This window comes from Dermochelys coriacea, chromosome 5 (assembly GCF_009764565.3).
Source record: "Dermochelys coriacea isolate rDerCor1 chromosome 5, rDerCor1.pri.v4, whole genome shotgun sequence".
NCBI classification, from domain to species: Eukaryota; Metazoa; Chordata; order Testudines; family Dermochelyidae; genus Dermochelys; species Dermochelys coriacea.
The window spans coordinates 114,907,652-114,925,987 of record NC_050072.1 but is presented as its reverse complement, the minus strand read 5'-3'; the positions used below and the strand labels follow the sequence as shown (position 1 = coordinate 114,925,987).

Below are 18,336 nucleotides of genomic sequence, written 5' to 3'. Positions count from 1 at the left end.
TAAATCTCTCCTCTGTTTTTTCCACCAAATGCATCCGATGAAGTGAGCTGTAGCTCACGAAAGCTTATGCTCTAATAAAATTTGTTAGTCTCTAAGGTGCCACAAGTTCTCCTTTTCTTTTTGCGAATACAGACTAACACGGCTGCTACTCTGAAACAAGTATTTTTGTAAATGATTTTTCAAGATACGCTGACCTCTGAAACACTAAATGAATTTAGACTGCAACTGACCATTCATTTTTGCACTTTGATTTCTTTAATTTTTCCTAATAAAAACAAATAGCATAGGGTGGACACTAAGAAGTCAAGCTTCACATCCACAGAAATTGTGGCCTTGCTCATAACTTATGCAGTAGCAAGTCTGGAAGTAGTAGCCTACAGTTGGTTACATAAGCACTAGATTGCAAATGGATAAATAATCAGAGAACATAAGACATCAGAGATGGAAAAGGTATGTTATTTTATCTAGTCCATCCCATTGCCAATGTTCTACTGTTCTGTGAAGCGTATTTTCCAATCTAGTCTTAAATGTTTCCACCAGCAAAGGGGATTCTGTCACTGCCCTTGAGAGACTATTCCACAGTTGGAGAGCTCTCGCTGGTTGGAAAGAGTTTTTTCCTTGCTATTTGGCCTAGATTCTCTTTTGCTCTCTTTCATCTCACGTCTTTACAGGACACAAGAAACTCTGCAAGGTTTGTCTCTTGATGCTTCTGCCACACGCTCTCTCTAGGAAAGGAGAGATGCAATGGGTCACAACGAGTATAGGCTGCATAACTCCCAAGTCCTAAAGAGCCTCTTAAAGACTATGAGGCTTTGCAGAAAGTCAGTCTTTGGACATTTTTCACTCCCATGACAGGCTGGCAAGCCCCTCAGGAATCATTCTGCCAATGGCCACCCCCTCCAATACATACACATATACCTGGGTGGCGCTGTTTCCTTTGCAGTGGTAGGGCAATGCAGAGCAGAGAAGAATGCTGGATGTTCAGGCTGAGACATTGCCACAGAAGCATGCTACATGAAACCAGTTGTTTCCTGATCCCATCCTAGCAATTCTCTTGAAGACCAAGCAGAGCTATGAGCTGCTTCTACAGCCCCATATGGAGGGAGAGCATGCTGCACTAGTTTCACTTCCCCAGTTTTACTCTTTTGGGAGGTTTAAGTCCCATTTTACTTCTAGTTGCTCCTCTGGTAGTGAGCACAGAGCTGTCAGTCATGAGGCTTTCAGTGTACTGTTCTCCTGAGCTAGGGCTTCTAAAAGGACCCAGATTTCCTACGCTGTTAATTGTTGCATTGAAGGTATTTGGAGTAGTTAGTTTCTGTAACAGGGATTATAGTGTCTCTGATCCCTCTTGAGATCTCAGCAGGGTCTGAGCATCTGGGCACCTAATTCCCATTAATTAAAATTAAAGTTAAAATTTAAAAAAAGATTTGACAAGGTAAAGAAACTATTTCTGTGCTTGTTTCATTTAAATTAAGAGGCTTAAAAGCAGCATTTTTCTTTTACTATTAAGAATAAGTATTACTATTTACTATTCTTTTACTATGTACTATTACTACACTATTACTGAAAAATTGCTTGCTTTCTCATTTTCACCTTATAATTATTAAAAAAATTCAAATATAAATATTGTACTTGTATGTCAGCGTACAGTACATAGAGCAGAATAAACAAGACATCTGTATGAAATTTTAGTTTGTACTGACTTCACTAGTGCTTTTTATGTAGCCTGTTGTAAAACTGGCAAATATCTAGAGTTGATGTACCCCCTGGAAGACCTCTACGTACCCCCAAGGGGTACACACAGCCCTGGTTGAGAACCACTGTTTTAAAGCATTTGCCCTTAAATCATCTCTGTGAAAAGATAACAGTTAAAATATTCAAAGATGTGCAACTTTCAAAGAAAATGAAGAGCTCTGGAATAATATTTAGCACTTACCATAGCACTTTTCATTGGGAGATCTCAGAGTGCTTAATAGGGAAAAACACTGATCTGTTTTCCAAATGAAGAAACCAAGGCTAATGACCCAGTTCAGCAAAGTTCATACTTAATTTTCACTCATTGCATAATTCCATGGCTATTTAGCAATACACTAATGCTTAACTTTATGAGTATGTTTTAGTTCCATTGAAATCTATGGGACTTAAGTACATGCTTAAGTTCTTGGTTAAATCCAGGGCAAAACAGTGAACAGGAGTATATTATAGCCAAATCCTCACTCAGGACTTCAGGATCAAGTCCACTGTGTGCTATGAAGCAGGGGTCTTAGGTTGACATTTCAGAACCTGTTCTCTCACAGGAATCTCCATCTTGCTTGAGATGTACCACTGGGATAGATTTAACAAGTGATGATATGGGCTTGGAGTGTAATCTAGTGTGCTGGAGAAAATGAGAGTAAAAACCATAAAGCAATTGAAAGACACAGCTTCACAAAGGGCAAGGGCTATTCATTCCAACTCTTACAAAGAGGAAGTGCGTTAAGATAGCTACAAATTCTGACAAAGAGCAGGACTTTTGAAATAAGCCTATAAACTTTAATATTATGGTGTAAATGGTTGGGATCCTTAGTTCACAAGTAAGGCATTTTCTTAATTACATCTATGGAAATAATAGCAACATAAAAACAACAACTAGTAAGAACAATATCATTTGGCAAGATGAGGGCTTGTCTATATGGTGCAGCAATGCAGACTACAGGTGTGTGATTTCTACAGTGTTCTAGCATATTGCACACTAAATGTTCTCTAGTGTACTCTAATGGAGCGCTGTTTAAAACAGTAAAATGTTATAAGCGCACTATGGTTCTCTTAGTGTGCAACAGCAGGGTCTACATGAACCAATTAACGTGTCTCACACTGGTGTGGTTTAGAAATCACAATCCAGTAGTATGCATTGCCCCATTGTGTAGACATGCCCTGATTTTGGCATTTTGGCCTCAGTTGAGGAAAGCACTTAAGCACATACTTACATCCATCCCTGCTAAAGCACATGCTTAGATGTCTGAACAGCCATGCTTTCCTGACTTAGGGCCTCACTGAAATCAAATGAAGCAGGGACATCTACTGAAACTTCAAAGTAAGTTAATATTGAAAGCTTGCTAATTTCCATTGATGCCAATACCATCAATTGCAAGCGATAAAACTGTTGCATTCTTAGATAAAATATAATCATTCAGAAGATATAATTTAAACAAGCCAGTTCTCATATAATTAGCCTTCATAATTGTTTAATTTTTGCTTATGCCTAACCCTTCCCATGTCCTCTAAGCATGTAGAAAATGCCCTGATGTTTGATTGAAATAAACTTTAGTTCTACCAGATAAACAGCAAAAAAGACTGGCTTCAGTGGGAGCATGATCAGGTCCAAAGTCAGACTTTTGTTATGTTTTCTAGATATCAAGCAACAAAATCAGCATCAAATACTTCCTCAAAAGCATGTCTCTGTTTTAGTTGCTACATGCAACTAAGAGAAATTCCCTTTCTAGTTCTGCAGTCCTATAGTTCTGATTCTGCGATAACTTTGACATTAGCCACATATACAGTCATGTTGCAGGACTGCTCAAATATGCAAAATTAAGCACACATATATGTAAAAGTCTGCAGGATAGGAGCCTAAGCATTGTGCCTGTAATTTAACAAATGTTTCAAACAATCCTGGTGTCCTTACACAAAAGAAGAATTGCACTGAAATCAATAGGACTTTACACATAAGTAGAGAGAGCAGGTTTTGACTGTGTCTCGCTTTTAACCAGGTTCTTTGTAATATACAAACATTTCCTATTATTTAAACAGCAACTCCCCAAAATTCATACTGTAACCAGTAAAGGAAAATTTAAAATACCAGCATATGTAAGAGAAACATCTCTCACCTTTGCAGATTTTAAAAAATAAATTCCTTATGATATGAACCAAAATGCTAATTTTCTTTTCAAACTGCCATCAAATTGCAATAAACTAGAATGGCCAGAAGATGGTGCTCATTTGCTTTGACTTTGTTCATTGTTTAGCTCTGAGATTCACAACACAAGGTCTACAAAACTCGCAATAAAAATAAATGTATAAAGAAATTGTACTTGCCGTCATCATTTGATAAGAATTTTATGAATGAAAAAAATCCACAATACAATTAAAAAATCCAAACTACAACCCAAAATATGGATTGTATTCAGTGTATACAAAGGACTGATTTTCAGAAATTCAAACCCCACGCTGAAGTACAGTTTTTATATTTGGACTAACACTGTTAAAAATGGGTGCCTAAAATCAGGCTCCTACATCCACATTTAGGCCTCGATACTGCAAAAATGTTCACATAGCCTTAACTTTACACATTGAGCCAGATTCTCAGCTGACTTAAATTAGCAGAGTTCTACTGACTTCAGCTGAGCTATGCTGATTGATCACAATTGAGAATCAAGCACTGTAACTTAAATGGGGCTATTCTCAGAATGCAAAATTAAGTATGTGCATACCTTTTTTACAGGATCAGGGCCTTAGACACCTAAATGAAGAGCCTGATTTTCCAAAAGTGTTAGCACCCAGCAGCATCTATTTACTTCAGTAAGATCTTTTGAAAAATCAGGTTGCTTATTTTAGTGCTAACAATGGATTTATCAACTTAACATTAAGGACTCATTTTTGAAAATCTTGGTCTTAGTCTCCAAAGTCAATGATACAAACAAAAATAAGTACACAGAGTTGATTAAACATTTTTTTTTTAAGGGAGAGGAAAGTTATAATGGACTTTCCTTATAATTCAACTATTTCTGTTCACAAACAAATATATCCTAGTTATTGTTTCATGTACAAAACAATTTGAAGACAGTATACAAACAAAATATATGTATAATAAAAAAAACCTCAGTTTTAAAATCAGTGCTAATTTTTAAACCAGCTCTTCACAGATATTCAGCAGATATTCTGGATGGAAAAAACACATAATTTAAAGTATTTTCTTTTTTGCTTAAAAAAATTTGAGTTTTGCAAACCATTCTACGTTAAAATTTTTTTAAAAAATTCACATTCAAAAAGGTGTACAGAGCCTCATTATGTTCTTTTTTAAAGGAACTGGAAGCGTTCTGCCACTTCTAATATAATATTCTATGGACTGTGAGATTAAAGCATCCTTTATGAGGCTTGACATACTAGTCCAGATGTCATCACAGCTGCATATTTTGGAAGTGCATTATGAAAGGGAATATGCTAAAGGCACTACTGGTTTTCTTGATTTAGCCTTGAGAAAATTCCACTGCTAGTGACAGACTCTTTACTCGGAAAGTAAGAAGCATCCTTGATCGCTCCTGAAAAGGAGAAGTCCATTGCTGGGTGAAAAGGCAAAGCTGGAACCAGTCCAGGTGTTAAGTAGGGTGACATAAATCCAGGCAGCCCTCTTCCAGGGGTGGAATAAGCCAGTTTTAGAGGGCTAATTCCCAGTCTAGGGTTTAGGCTATAAAGATTTGTTGCACTTCCAAATGATGTAGAACCGGTTTGAAGAGGGGAGAAAGCTGATGTATTGCCAAATGCTCCAACACCTAATCCTGTGAGGCTAAAATTAGAGGCTCTCTGTAAGGCACTAAATTCAGATCTAGATGGGTTTGCAAAGTCTTTGACATTTTGTTTATTCTCTTTCCTACTCAAGATCTGTTCTATGGCTTGGACCACATCTCCTTTGCAGAACTGCAGGATACTCTCCAGCTTGCTTCGTTTATGACTAGGAAAGACTTTGGTGAGAATGCCAAGTGGGTCTCTGTGTCTTGAAGCAGCAGCAGGCAGACTGAAACGGGGGGCAGCAAAATCCTTGGACCATTCACTTTCATTTCCTGATTCCATGTCTGAAGAAGAAAGGGATCCTGAACTTTCTACACCTTCCAACTGCTGCTCCGGACTAGGACACTGAACATTCTCTTCCTTTTCTGAGATTTCCAGCCCAGATGACTTCACTCTACAGCTTCCACTAGCTTCTGCTGACTCAAGCGAAGATATCAGGGGAGGAGGATGTGATAGGACTAGAGGACCTTCTAGCACCCGGAAGTACGAGTCATACCTCTGCAGCTGTTCTTCTGGGAAACAAAACAAAACAAAAAAAAAAGATTAAATTTAGTCTAAAACTCCCCAATTAGCCTTCAAAAGTCTTATAAACAGCTACCAAAATTTCCACACAGTACACATTACACTTCCCAAGAAAAGATATAGGGTGAAATCTGAGCCCCACTGAAGTAAACAGTAAATTTGGCAAGGACTCCAACTAAGCCATGATTTTCTCTCTTGGTATTCAAAGCAATGACCAGTGTAATTAAGACTGAAATCTGAAAAGTGACCAAATAAAAAAATTGCACCTTTGTACTCAAGGGATCCTTGCCCAGATTCTCATTCATTTCAATGGAGCTGTGCTGGTATACAATAAGAAAACATCAGACTCTCCCTGTTTATTTAGTTATATTAGCTCACTTTAGTAATGAAACAGCCATGTTGGCTCTGCAGGGCTAAGAGAGCAGGCAGGATTCTCTTCCTTCTCGTTCTTCACCAACAGAATTCCTTCCTAAGTTCAGACTTTTGTTAGAATGCTCAGTGCCATTTTGTATGGAAATTTGAGGAAATTCCCTCCAGTTGATTTTGACTTAGGGGGAGACTGGGGAGATGAAGCAGAAAATCAGCTTAGTCCTCCCCACTCTATAGTTACTTTTTATGCTCATGAAGAAGAAAAATGACACATTTAAAAAAAACTGAACAATGGATAATCTTCACTGAGTAATATTCTTCCATCTAAAGGGAAAGATCCAGATTTTCTTATTTTTAGTTGAGATACAGACAAGAGGTGGCAACTGAAATTAAAATGAATAATGATGCAAGACTTCCCAAATTGTTCAGCATAGGACTTGCATCATGTCAATCATCTCTCTTTTTTGGGAGATAATAAATATATATTGGACATGCCCAGAACAAAAATCGAGGCCCCTATCCTTCTATTGCTCCCATGCAGAGTCACACTGATTTCACTGGGGCTCTCCATGGGCACAAGATTTCACCTGTGCACACAAATTACAGAATTAAGGCTTTAACGGTTAATTAGAGGAAAATCCACATAATTTCTTTGTAGCATATATGTGGGGCTTCTGTTTTGGGGTGGTTATTAATTTAAATTTTGGGAAGAGTTATTTTTAGCAATTTTTGTACTTTAGGTAAATGTTCAAAAATAGAGGGGTTTTTCCCCCAAGGCTCTCTCTTTGTAAATATTGAAATGAGTAATCTCTGTCACGTTCCTTTAACTTTCAAACAGCATGACACTAAAGCGTTCCAGGGAACCTCTAGCGCACTACAGCAAGATCTACATAGACCAATTAAGGCTGAACATGTTAGTACTTTTTAGAAATCACACCCACCGTAGTCCGCATTACTGTTCTACATAGACAAGTTGTTAAATAGAAGTAACCATTTCTGGTGTTTATTGGATAAAAACTGATTTATTATCAGTTAAAACCTAAAATCAGAAGCCCTACAAACATGTAAATATTGAAAACTTTCTCATATTTGCACAATCCTGTTAGCAACCATCCCACATAGATTTTCAGTGTTAAAAAACTAAGGCTCCAATCCTGCAAAGGCTTATAAGCCTATGTAGTCTCATAAGGGCTGATTTTGCACCCACTAAAGTAAACAGGAGTTTTGCCACTGATTTCAATGATACTTAAGCCTTTGCAGGATCAGAGACCACAGAATGATCTCCCATAAATGCATGATCAAATACTCAAATGTGTATGTGAGTCTTTCAGTTAACTTTGTTGTATATCAAAACTATTGCCAAAAGCAAAGATTAAGGACCTGATGCTGCCACCCTTAGTCACTATAGTCCAGTGTAGTGTAAATGGACTTCACCCTTAAGTATGAATTTGCAAGATAAACTTTTTAACAAAAATGCAAGAAAATCAGCAGAAACCATTGTTTGCTTTGTTTTTTAAAAAAAGCTATCCACTTCTTTGTGGCATCATGACACCAACTACATAAACACAATATTCCTAAACTTACAAAATGGGTTTTTTTTTAAAAAATGATTGTCTCTTATTTTATTTCTAAAAGCTGCATGACGTATATTACGCAGATCACATATTGCTTACTATACTTAATATGCAACATCGTATCCTGCATAATAACATAACATTGCACATTTAGCATTTATATATACATGCAAAAATAAAAGACCCTGATCTCACAAAACACTTAAGCACTTATGCATCCGATGAAGTGAGCTGTAGCTCACGAAAGCTTATGCTCTAATAAATTTGTTAGTCTCTAAGGTGCCACAAGTACTCCTTTTCTTTTTGCACTTATTTGAATTATCCCACTGAAGTCAGTGGGACTACTCGTGCTTAAACTTAAACATATGCATAAATGTTGACAAAACTGAGGCCATATATTGCTGATGTTATCTTGAACTTATTAATACACTGCATATTACATTAAATATGAAATTTCCTATTTTACTGCATAACATATTGCTTTTTGTTAGATCGTATGTGTGCATACACACACACTCCAAAATGCAATATATTACACATGAAACAGATAGCCGGAAATTGCCTATTTAATAAAAAAGCATAAAAAGTGTTTATATGCTGGGCATCTCATTCGTGCACAATCTTGTAAAAAAGAAAAACTAAAGGCCGGAGTGTGTCACCACGACCTAGAGTCCCAAAGGATTTGGGCGCCCAACTGCCACTTTAGTATACCTAAGTATAGACTGTCTATATACGCATAAACATGCAATACGTATGTGCACACCCGGTACTGGTAAAACACGCAACCCTGGCTAGATTTTTAGAAGAGCTCCGTGCACGAGGCTCTTCTGAAAATCTGGCAGCAAGCGTCCAGATCGCACCCGCTGGGCGCGGAGCACTGAAAATAAGGTTCTGCTCTGGGGGCCTGCACGGGAGCGGCGCTCTTTTAGGGCACCTGCCCCCCAACGCGCGTAGATCATCAGGGCAGCTCCCCGCACCGACCGGCGCGCAGCCCCGCCGGCGCGCACACGCACTGCGGGGAAATCGCGGCCACGCCGAAGGCAGCATCGGCGGCAGAGGGGCCAGGACTCGGGCGCGGGCGCGGCCCCGGCCCCGGCCCCGCGCGCGCGCTCCGCTCCCCGCCCGCGCACCTCTTCTCCCCGGCTGCAGCTCCGCGCTCGCGCCCCCGCCCGCCGGCGCCCGCCGCGGCAGCCCCCGGGCCTCGCTCTCCTCCTGCGCCTGCTGCCGGCGCAGCGCCACCTGCGCGGCCATGACCCGCTGGCGCTCGGCGATCAGCGCGCACTTGGCGCAGGCGCAGTCCCGCCAGCGGCAGAAGCGCTTGTGGCCCTTGAGCGCGGACACCACGCCGTGGTTGCGGCAGCGGGCGCACTTCGGGGTCCGCGGGGAGCAGGCGCCGCGCTCCGGGCCGCCAGTGGCCGCCGCCCGCAAGAAGAGGCTGGGCGGGCGGAGGAAGGCGGGGGGCAGCCCCGGGGAGCTGCCCGGCTCCATGGCCGGTCACCGCACAGCTCCCGGGGAGGAGGAGGAGGAGGGCGCAGCGCCTGGCCGGGGGAGAGCCGCCGCCGCCGCCGTCTGCCCCCTCTCGCCTCCCGGTGCGGGGAGTTAAGCGTCTCTCCCGGGTGGAGCAGGGCGCAGCGCCACGCCCCAGGCACAGGGACAGCCCCCAAAAGAGGGGCGGGAGGGCGGCGCAGGGGGCCCCCACTGCCCCCCTCCTGGGCACGCTGAGAGGAGCCAAGGAAGCTGCTTCACACTGGCGAGGGGGTGGGATTAATAGGGTGTGCAGGTAAATGCTGAGAGAGCTGCGGGCCTCTCCCTCCTGCACAGCCCTTCCCTGGTTCCTTCCAGCCTGACTCAGGCCTCAGTTCTGCAAACACAAATAGGGGCCCACCGCCATCTGGGAGGGGGGAGACTCAGCTTCAGTTCCCCCTTTCGCCGGAGGAGATGAAAGGATTTCAGAAAAGCCATATTTCAGAGTAGCAGCCGTGTTAGTCTGTATTCGCAAAAAGAAAAGGAGGACTTGGGGCACCTTGGAGGCTAACACATTTATTTGAGCGCAAGCTTTCGTGAGCTACAGCATGCATCCGATGAAGTGAGCTGTAGCTCACGAAAGCTTATGCTCTAATAAATTTGTTAGTCTCTAAGGTGCCACAAGTCCTCCTTTTCTTTTTGAGAAAAGCCATAGAGTTTAATGCTAGAAGGGACCACCAGATGGTGTACTCCAGAGGTTCTCAAAGTGGGGGGGTGGGCCTGGCAAGGGAGGCTTTTTTCTTTTAAAGAGGTCTGACCGGCAGCCCCAGGTGACTGGGACTCCTGCAGCAGGGCCATGCACACCTGGGATGTGGCGATAAAGGGGAAAGCCAAAGCTCTGCCACCTGGACTCAGGCTCTCCTTCCTCCCCCGCCCCTGCCGGTCTCCCACCTGGAGGCAGGAAAGTTGTCCGCCCCCAGGAGGTGCAGAAATAGCACAGAGGGGATGTTGAGTCTGCTGTGAAAAGTGATATTGATGAATATCACTTTTCACATTGCCAACCTTACTTCTATGCTGCTGATGGTGCCACACTGCCTTCAGAGCTGGGCACCTAGCTGGCAGCTGCTGCTCTCTGCTCTGCCTCTGGGGGGGGTGGTATATGTACTTGGGGGGAGGGGCGTAAATGACTACGGACACAAAGGGGGACCCAGTCAAATCACTTATCTCATCTAACCTCTTGTAAATCACAGAACACCATCACCCTAAACCTAAAGCCAAAGTTAGACCAAAGTACTAAGTCTACAGGAGACTAAACTATTATGTGGCATAGGCAAGATTGAGGTGTACCAGGGCCTGAAGCCCTCACGCTGCCAGGGAAAGGATTGAGATGTACCCAGATAATCCCAGTGAGTGACCTGCACCCACTCACTGCAGAGGAAGGCAAAAACCCTCCAAGGTCACTGCCAATCTGCTCTGGGGGAAAATTCCATCCTGACCTCACATGTAGTGAGCAAGAACTAACCAGCGAAGCACCTAAGAAAGAGGATGCTCTGTACCATCTCAGGGTCCTGACCCTTCTATCTATCCTGTGTCCCATTTCCAGCCATGGCTATTCCTGATGCTTTGGATGAAGTTTAAAAGAAACCCAGAATATTACAGGTGAGGGGTAACCCTTGCAGGTAGCCATCTGAAACCATGAAGCATGAGCTTTAGAGACATAGGACAAAAAGTGAGACCCAGGCCTATAGAGCCTTGCCCCCTGCCATCACTAGCAACCCCCTCATATAACTGCACTAATAAACTTGTCCAGCTCTCTCTTGAAACTAATTACATTCTTTGTCCTCACAATTCTTATTGGGAGGTTATTCCAGAACCTCACCCCTTTGGTGATTAGAAACCTTCTAATTTCCAACCAGAATTTGTTCATGGACAGTTCATATCCATTTGTTCTTGTGCAAACATCCTGTAGCATAAATAGCTCTTCACCCTCCCTGGTATTTACACATCTAGCATATTTATAGAGACCAGTCATATCCCCTCTCAGCTTTTTTTTTTTTTTGATAGACTAAACAAGCCAAGCTCTTCCAGTCTCCTCTCGTAAAATAGACCCTCCATTCCTCGATCATTCTAATAGCTCTTCTCTGCACCTGCTGCTATTTAAATTCATCTTTCTTGAACATGGGTGACCATAACAGTACACAGTATTCCACATGAGGTCTTACCAGTGCCTTGTATAGAGGCATTAATTCTGTGTGGCTACTAGAAATGTCTCACCTGACACATCCTATGATCTCATTTGCCCTTTTCAAAGCCACATCACATTGGTGGCTTATAGTCATCCTGTTATCAACCCACACATCTAGTTTTCAGAGTAGCAACCGTGTTAGTCTGTATTCACAAAAAGAAAAGGAGTACTTGTGGCACCTTAGAGACTAACAAATTTATTTGAGCATAAGCTTTCGTGAACTACATCTCACTCCATCGGATGCAAAAATGCATCCGATGAAGTAAGCTGTAGCTCACGAAAGCTTATGCTCAAATAAATTTATTAGTCTCTAAGGTGCCACAAGTACTCCTTTTCTTTCCACACATCTAGCTTTCTCTTTGCTGCTATCACCTCCAACTGATGAGGCCCCAGTTTGTAACAGAAATTCTTTTTAGACCCTAAGTGCATGACTTTGCATCATTGAATTTCATCCTATTCCCCCTCCCCCACCCCCGTCTTCAAGGTCATCCAGATCTTCCTGTATAATATTCCAATCGCCTGATTTGAAGAGGGGTCTCCCACCTCTCTCCGGGAGTGCTCTAACCACCTAGCTATAGAATATTTGGATTTGGGGCTCCCTCAGTTTCTCCTGTTGAAGCTGTTCCACTGTGGCAAAAGAGAGTCATTAGAGCAGAGGGACTGGACCCTGAGTTTCCCTCCTCCCAGGTGGGTGCCCTAACAAGCAGGCTACAGGATTGGGCCCAACACGTGAGACAGGTGGGTAAATGCCTATCTTCCCTCTGTTCTGGATTGCTCAGGAGCTTACATGGGAGATAGGCATTCTGACACCTAGAGTGGGGCAATAGTGCACAAGCTCAGAGGCAGGAACATAGGGGCTTAGGGAACTTTTACCCTGAAAACGCAGGCACCAAGTGAGTTTAGGTGCTCGCAGAGTTCGGCAGGAGTTGTGTGGTTCACAGTGGAGCCTAAAACTAGGATTTAGGCATCTAAGCAGTGCTTAATTTGTGCCATGGCTGAGCCCTTGCCCCTCTAGGTTTGGCACTTCATAGCCCCAGCACCTCTGGGCTTGCTGCATCAGTTAGACAAGTAAAAAAAATTGCTTGGTTTCTGGCACCTCTTCCTTGACAAATTAAGCATTGCATTGCCTTGAATGGGTGCAAGCCCTTGGTGTTATAGATTACTAAAGTATTGTCAGAGCACTATATTTTGAAAAATCTCTCTGAACAGCAGGAGTTGGGGTCACTAAGGTGACTATTCTGCTCCTTTTATGTGAGCAGGAGTTTCTCTGTTTCTCTCTTGGTGCACAGAAGGAGGGAGATGCAAAACTTATGCTGTGGAATAATCCACTCAGCCTCCAGCCCATTTCTACCAAGTTACTAATGATTTTAAGCAAGAGGACTGTAACATTCTATCCTTGATGCACGTGTGCATACCTTTCTGCACCTATTAATGAGTCCATATACAGCACATAGGTAGAGGGAGAAATGGATTCCTAAAGGCACATCAGATATTTTTTCTGCTGTTAGTGTGATGCTAAAAATCTCATTAACTAGTAGAATGATGGGAATGGTTGTTGATGTGTCCTGTTCCAAAAAGAATAACGTTAAGTCATCTTCACAATTGCCATGTTTTCCTTTTCTTCAAGGTTTATGTTCACATTGTGCAACAGACCATTGTATTACAGGATCCTACCCTCTCCACTCTTTTTTTTTTTTACTGATTTAAGACTAATGTATGGGTGCTTCAGTACTGGTACATTGGTAGAGTAGTGAGTGAGAGAGAGGCTTGTCCTTCCCTCCTTCCATGTTTCTGCACAGAGATTTATTCTTATTGCTCTTGCACAAGAGAGCCACAATGCTTCAGGCCAGCAGGTCTTGAGCACAAGAGGGAAAGGTGCTGCCTGGATTGCTCAGTGGCATTGCCTTGGCTGTGCTTCTGAGTTGCTGGCAATGTCAGAAGGGCTCTTCTGGGTGGAAGTGAAAGCTGTAACTTGTCTAAAAGCACAGCAAGGGCTGCTGGTATGTGCTTATCCTGTCCCTGCCCTGACATTGACGCAGAAGGTAAATGCCTGCCCCGGCACTAGGGAGGCAGAAGACCTACTGCTGTTATCACTAGAACTCTTCAGAGGCACTTTAAGCCAAAGTGCTCTGCAGCACCTTGCAGAGAGTCAAGTTCAAAATGGGAAATAAGGCTGGGCGTACTACTGTCAAAATGGAAGGAGCACCTTAGGTACATTCTGCATTCTTGTTCTGCATTCTTCAGGGGGAAAAGAGGCCACACTCTTCTTGTATGGGTAGATTTACTCTACTCTTTCCAAGCAGCAAAAGCATAATATTGCAATTAAGGAAATCCATCACTTCTAAATTAATTTTTAGAACCTTGCCAGCTGGGCTGCAAGTCTGTTTTGTTTGTTTTTTTACTAAACTGTAGACTATCGATATTGGAAGGAATAGAAATACGATCGTCAACATTTGGTATTTTGATTTTTATAGAAAATCCCAAGTCACCCGCACAATAGATTCAGTGTGGGAGTTTTGATCTTATTTTTGCCTGTGGATTCAATCCTGCAGTCCTTGTTCATCCAAAACGCCTAGTGACTTCAGCAGGAGTTTTGCATTTGTAAGAACTGTAGGATTTGACCCACTATTTTGGTAAGAGATAGTATTTTGGTCCAGCGTGATTTATCTGTTATTAGAAATAGTGTCTGTTTTAAACTTTGTCTTCAGGCTGTCTGGAATTCCTTCAGCCAGAGATTCTTCTGGGACCATCATTATCAGTGTTCCAATTAAAAGAGCTGGGCGATTAGAAAACGTTAGCCATTCACAACCAGAGCTCTGAATAGGAGACAAAGCCAGTTCCTCATTGGTTGCTTGCCACTCACATATTTTGGTTCTGGATCCTCTTTGAAATTCATTTCTTTTGTGAGCATAAGGTTGTTTTTATGAGGTGTTGTCAGGCCTCTGGCAGGACTATTGTGTGTGTTAGAAGGTGGTAGTTTTTGAACAAAGTCTTCAAAGTCAAGGCTTGGAAAATAAAAGCCGCAGATCAAAATCAAACACCATAAAATGCTTAATGTTGGGGCTTGTCTCAAGGCTCAGAGGCATGGCAGGTATTTTTTATTCAGCTTTATCATAATTAGAAAATTAACAGTTATGTCTACAGTTTTCTTGAAGTAATTAAAATAAATGATCAGCTATAATTTTCAAGATAAGATTTGAAATGTAATGTTCAGTAAATGACTAAATATTAGTTATCTCTAATAACAGTTTGGGCCCTATTGTGCCATCAGTTTTTAAGTAGAACTCTTCAATGAAACCAATATGATCCTTGGTCTCCCTCTCTGCCACAAACTGAAATCAGCAGTAACAAGGAGCATTTGGCACATGGCAATAATTTAGGTGTCTCTTATTAATACAATTTTTAAAGCTGCCTTTGCTTTTAAAAAAAAATACACATCTTAAACTAGTAAGGGTGTGAAGCTGCTACCCCAGTCATTTTGATCCTGGAAATAAAGATGAATCTGAATTCCTTTATGTTTTACCCATGTCACTTTTCCAGTCAAGATTCACAACATTCATACATTATTCATGAACACTTAATGAAAGAGCTTATTCCAAGTTCCTAGAATATCTTTGAAAAAGCCTTCCATCAAAAGAATGACACCCACATCACTGACACCCCCGTCTATACCTGAACCCTACAAAACAACAAAAAGAAACACACAAGAAATTAAATCAGAAACAAAACCCCTATTTTGACCCTAAAAGGGGAGACGTTCCAGAGACTCCATAAATTCCATTAAACATTTTTCTGTTGCTATTGATTTTACACAGAAGGCCCTCAGATACTATGGTGATGGGTGACAGATACTGTAAGGTGGATGCTTAATGACCTGCATTATATATGTATACGAGCAACACCGTAGCCATATTTCATAGTAAGATTTGAATTAAAAGAACAAAGTGTGTGCAAGGAAAACAGAAGAAATTCACATCACAGGGTTAAATGTGCCATATATCCTCTGACACAATATTAAGAAACTCATTGAAGTGGCTGCAAAGAGCAGCTGGGCTGCTCCCTAATGGGGCTGTTCTCAGCACTGCATGTTGGTTTTTGCTGTGGGGGAGCAGGAATAAAAAGGACACTCCTATTAGAGACCGAATAACGTCCGAATAACGTCCAATTTGCAGCCATGAATGTAGTCAGAGACCCTGTTGGTAATAATGCAAAATGCATTTATTTATACATTGTATAAATCACCATCATCATCAATTATCCCAAATCTTATTGCTCTTTGGTTAAGTCTGTGCTATGTACAGATCCAGGGAGTAGCAAACATTTCACATTGTCCTACCCAAATGGGTTATTGACACTGAAAAAAACTGTCTGAGCAAAAGAGATCTTCAGTGTTTGATTTGCTTTTATGCACTGTGTGTGTGCATGCCAACCCGACCCCAAATGCCATTACTTAAGCAAAGGGCCTGCTCTCCTTTAACACAATGACAAAACACACATTGACTAGAAGGACTGCAGGGTCAGTACCATAAATGCATCATTATGGTAGGCTATAGTTGAGTAAGGTATGGTGGTCCTATCACAATAATAGCGTCTGGCTATTGAAGATGTGTGGTCAGGTTAGGAAAATACACATGTGCAATGATTTACAATATAGCTACATTCTAGAGTCTGGGGCTCACTCCTGTGGTCTTTACTCAAGACAAGTCTCCTACTGAAGTCATCAGGAGTTTTGCCTTAGTAAGGATAAGATCAGACTCAGTGGCTGAAATTCTGGCCCTCATGAAGTCAATGGTAAAAATCCAATTTCAAAAGGGCCAAGTTTTCACGTGATATGCTTTTTCCTGTTTTGGATCCACAGGGCAACTGGTTTCTAATTTACATAATTAAATCAACAGCACTAGTCCTAAATTATAAAGGCAAAATCCATTGGAATGCAATTGTCATTTGAAAAGTCAATTGAAATCAGTTTGTAGGGTGCTTTAAGATTTCAAAACTCTCATTTCACCCTCCCTCCACTTTTTGTAAACTATTTTGTGCCATGATTAGAGTTGAAAAAAATTGTAAGATTAGTCCCAGGTCCTGCAAAGGCTTCTGCTCTTGCATACCTTTTAGCACATAAATAGTTCCTTTGAGTTCAGTGGTTTTGGGTTGTGTTACATCTCTGTGCAAGGAGAAGTAATTCTGGAATTATACAACTTTTTGTAATAATTGGTTAGTTTTTCATGTAATTGTGATTAAACATGCCATGTTACTGTAGATTAGCGCTCAGTAATAAATCACAGATTTGCCTAAAAGGAATGAGAAATTATGGCTTTAAAAAAAATCACTATTTTTTTGTGCTTACTCACAATATTTTCAAAAGTGGGGGCCCCAAGTCAGATGGGCTAAGTTTTTTCATGCAAGTAGGAAACTGTGAGAGAGCTTGACCCAGAAAGGGAGAGACAGTGTATTGTAAAAAAGAAAAACTAAAGGATGAAACCTCCGATGAAGTGAGCTGTAGCTCACGAAAGCTTATGCTCAAATAAATTTGTTAGTCTCTAAGGTGCCACATGTTCTCCTTTTCTTAAAGGACAAAGTATATCACCACAATCTAGAATCACAAAGGGATTTGGGCACCCAACTGCCTTTTTAGGCACCTAAGTCCAACATTTAGGCACCACTGACATTTACAAAACCACCATTCATCTGCCACCTAATCCTGTAGGCGCCTGTTTTTCCCCTGGTGGGCATGCACAAAGCCCCCTAAAACCTGATGCCACCACACAACTAACAAGCTGCCTGGAGCTCTTCCTCGTGCCTAAGCCCCACAGGATTCTCAAATGAGGCATTCCCCCACCTCTCTCACTTGTGGGCAGGGCCACATTTATACCTTATGCGCCCCTAGGCACAGCCTCTTCAGTGCCCTCTCTGCCTACAGCTGACTTCCTTGTTGCACACAGTTTTAGAGCGGTAAGGTGCTAAGCTCCCTCTAAGGCCACAAAGGGCTGGGCAGGTGGGGAGAGGCGTCTCTGCCCCAGCCCAGCTGAGCCCCAGAGCTGCCACAGCTGGGAAGAGGCACCTCTCCCTTGGCCCCAGCCGAACCCTGGAGCTGCTGCGGCCGAGGAGAGGTATTTTCTCCGGCTCTGGGCTGCTGCAGCAAGAGAGGGCTGGGGGAAGTCCTCTCTCCCTGCCACAGCCCTGGGGCAGCCTGCACCTCAAACCTCTCATCCCCAGTCCCATTCCAGAACCCGCTCCCCCAGCTGGAGCCCTCACCCCTGACACCCCAACCCTCTGTTCCCTCAGAATACCCAACAGCTTGGCACTTACAGCATTCTCCTGGGAGGTGGGAGACCAGGATTCAAGTCTGTACTCCACAACAAACAGAACAGGATTTGAAAACAGATCGCCCACCTCCCAGGTCAATGCCCTAACCACTGGGCTATTGGCTAAAATGGGGCAGGGGGAGTCTTGTGTCTCTTTTCACAAGAAAGGCCTGACCTGGTTTAGGTGCCCAACTCCAGGAATGGGTTCATGGCTGAGAATCTTGAGCTGAAATATGTCTTCCTCCAGCCTGTCACTCAGGCACCTAAAGCCCAAATCCCTAGGAATTAGGTACCTATGTCCCTTTGTGGATCTGGG

At 42.4% G+C, this 18,336-nt stretch overlaps 1 protein-coding gene across 1 annotated transcript; it reads right to left on the bottom strand.

The window, feature by feature from the left end:
* Positions 1-4,078: 4,078 nt before the first annotated feature.
* DMRTA1 (DMRT like family A1) lies at positions 4,079-9,621 on the bottom strand. Its single transcript, XM_038403749.2, has 2 exons — positions 9,140-9,621; positions 4,079-6,056 (listed from the first exon to the last, which is right to left on the bottom strand). The coding sequence occupies exons 1-2, from the start codon at positions 9,495-9,497 to the stop codon at positions 5,209-5,211; spliced, it is 1,206 nt and encodes a 401-aa protein (XP_038259677.1). The 5' UTR covers positions 9,498-9,621; the 3' UTR covers positions 4,079-5,208.
* Positions 9,622-18,336: the final 8,715 nt, after the last annotated feature.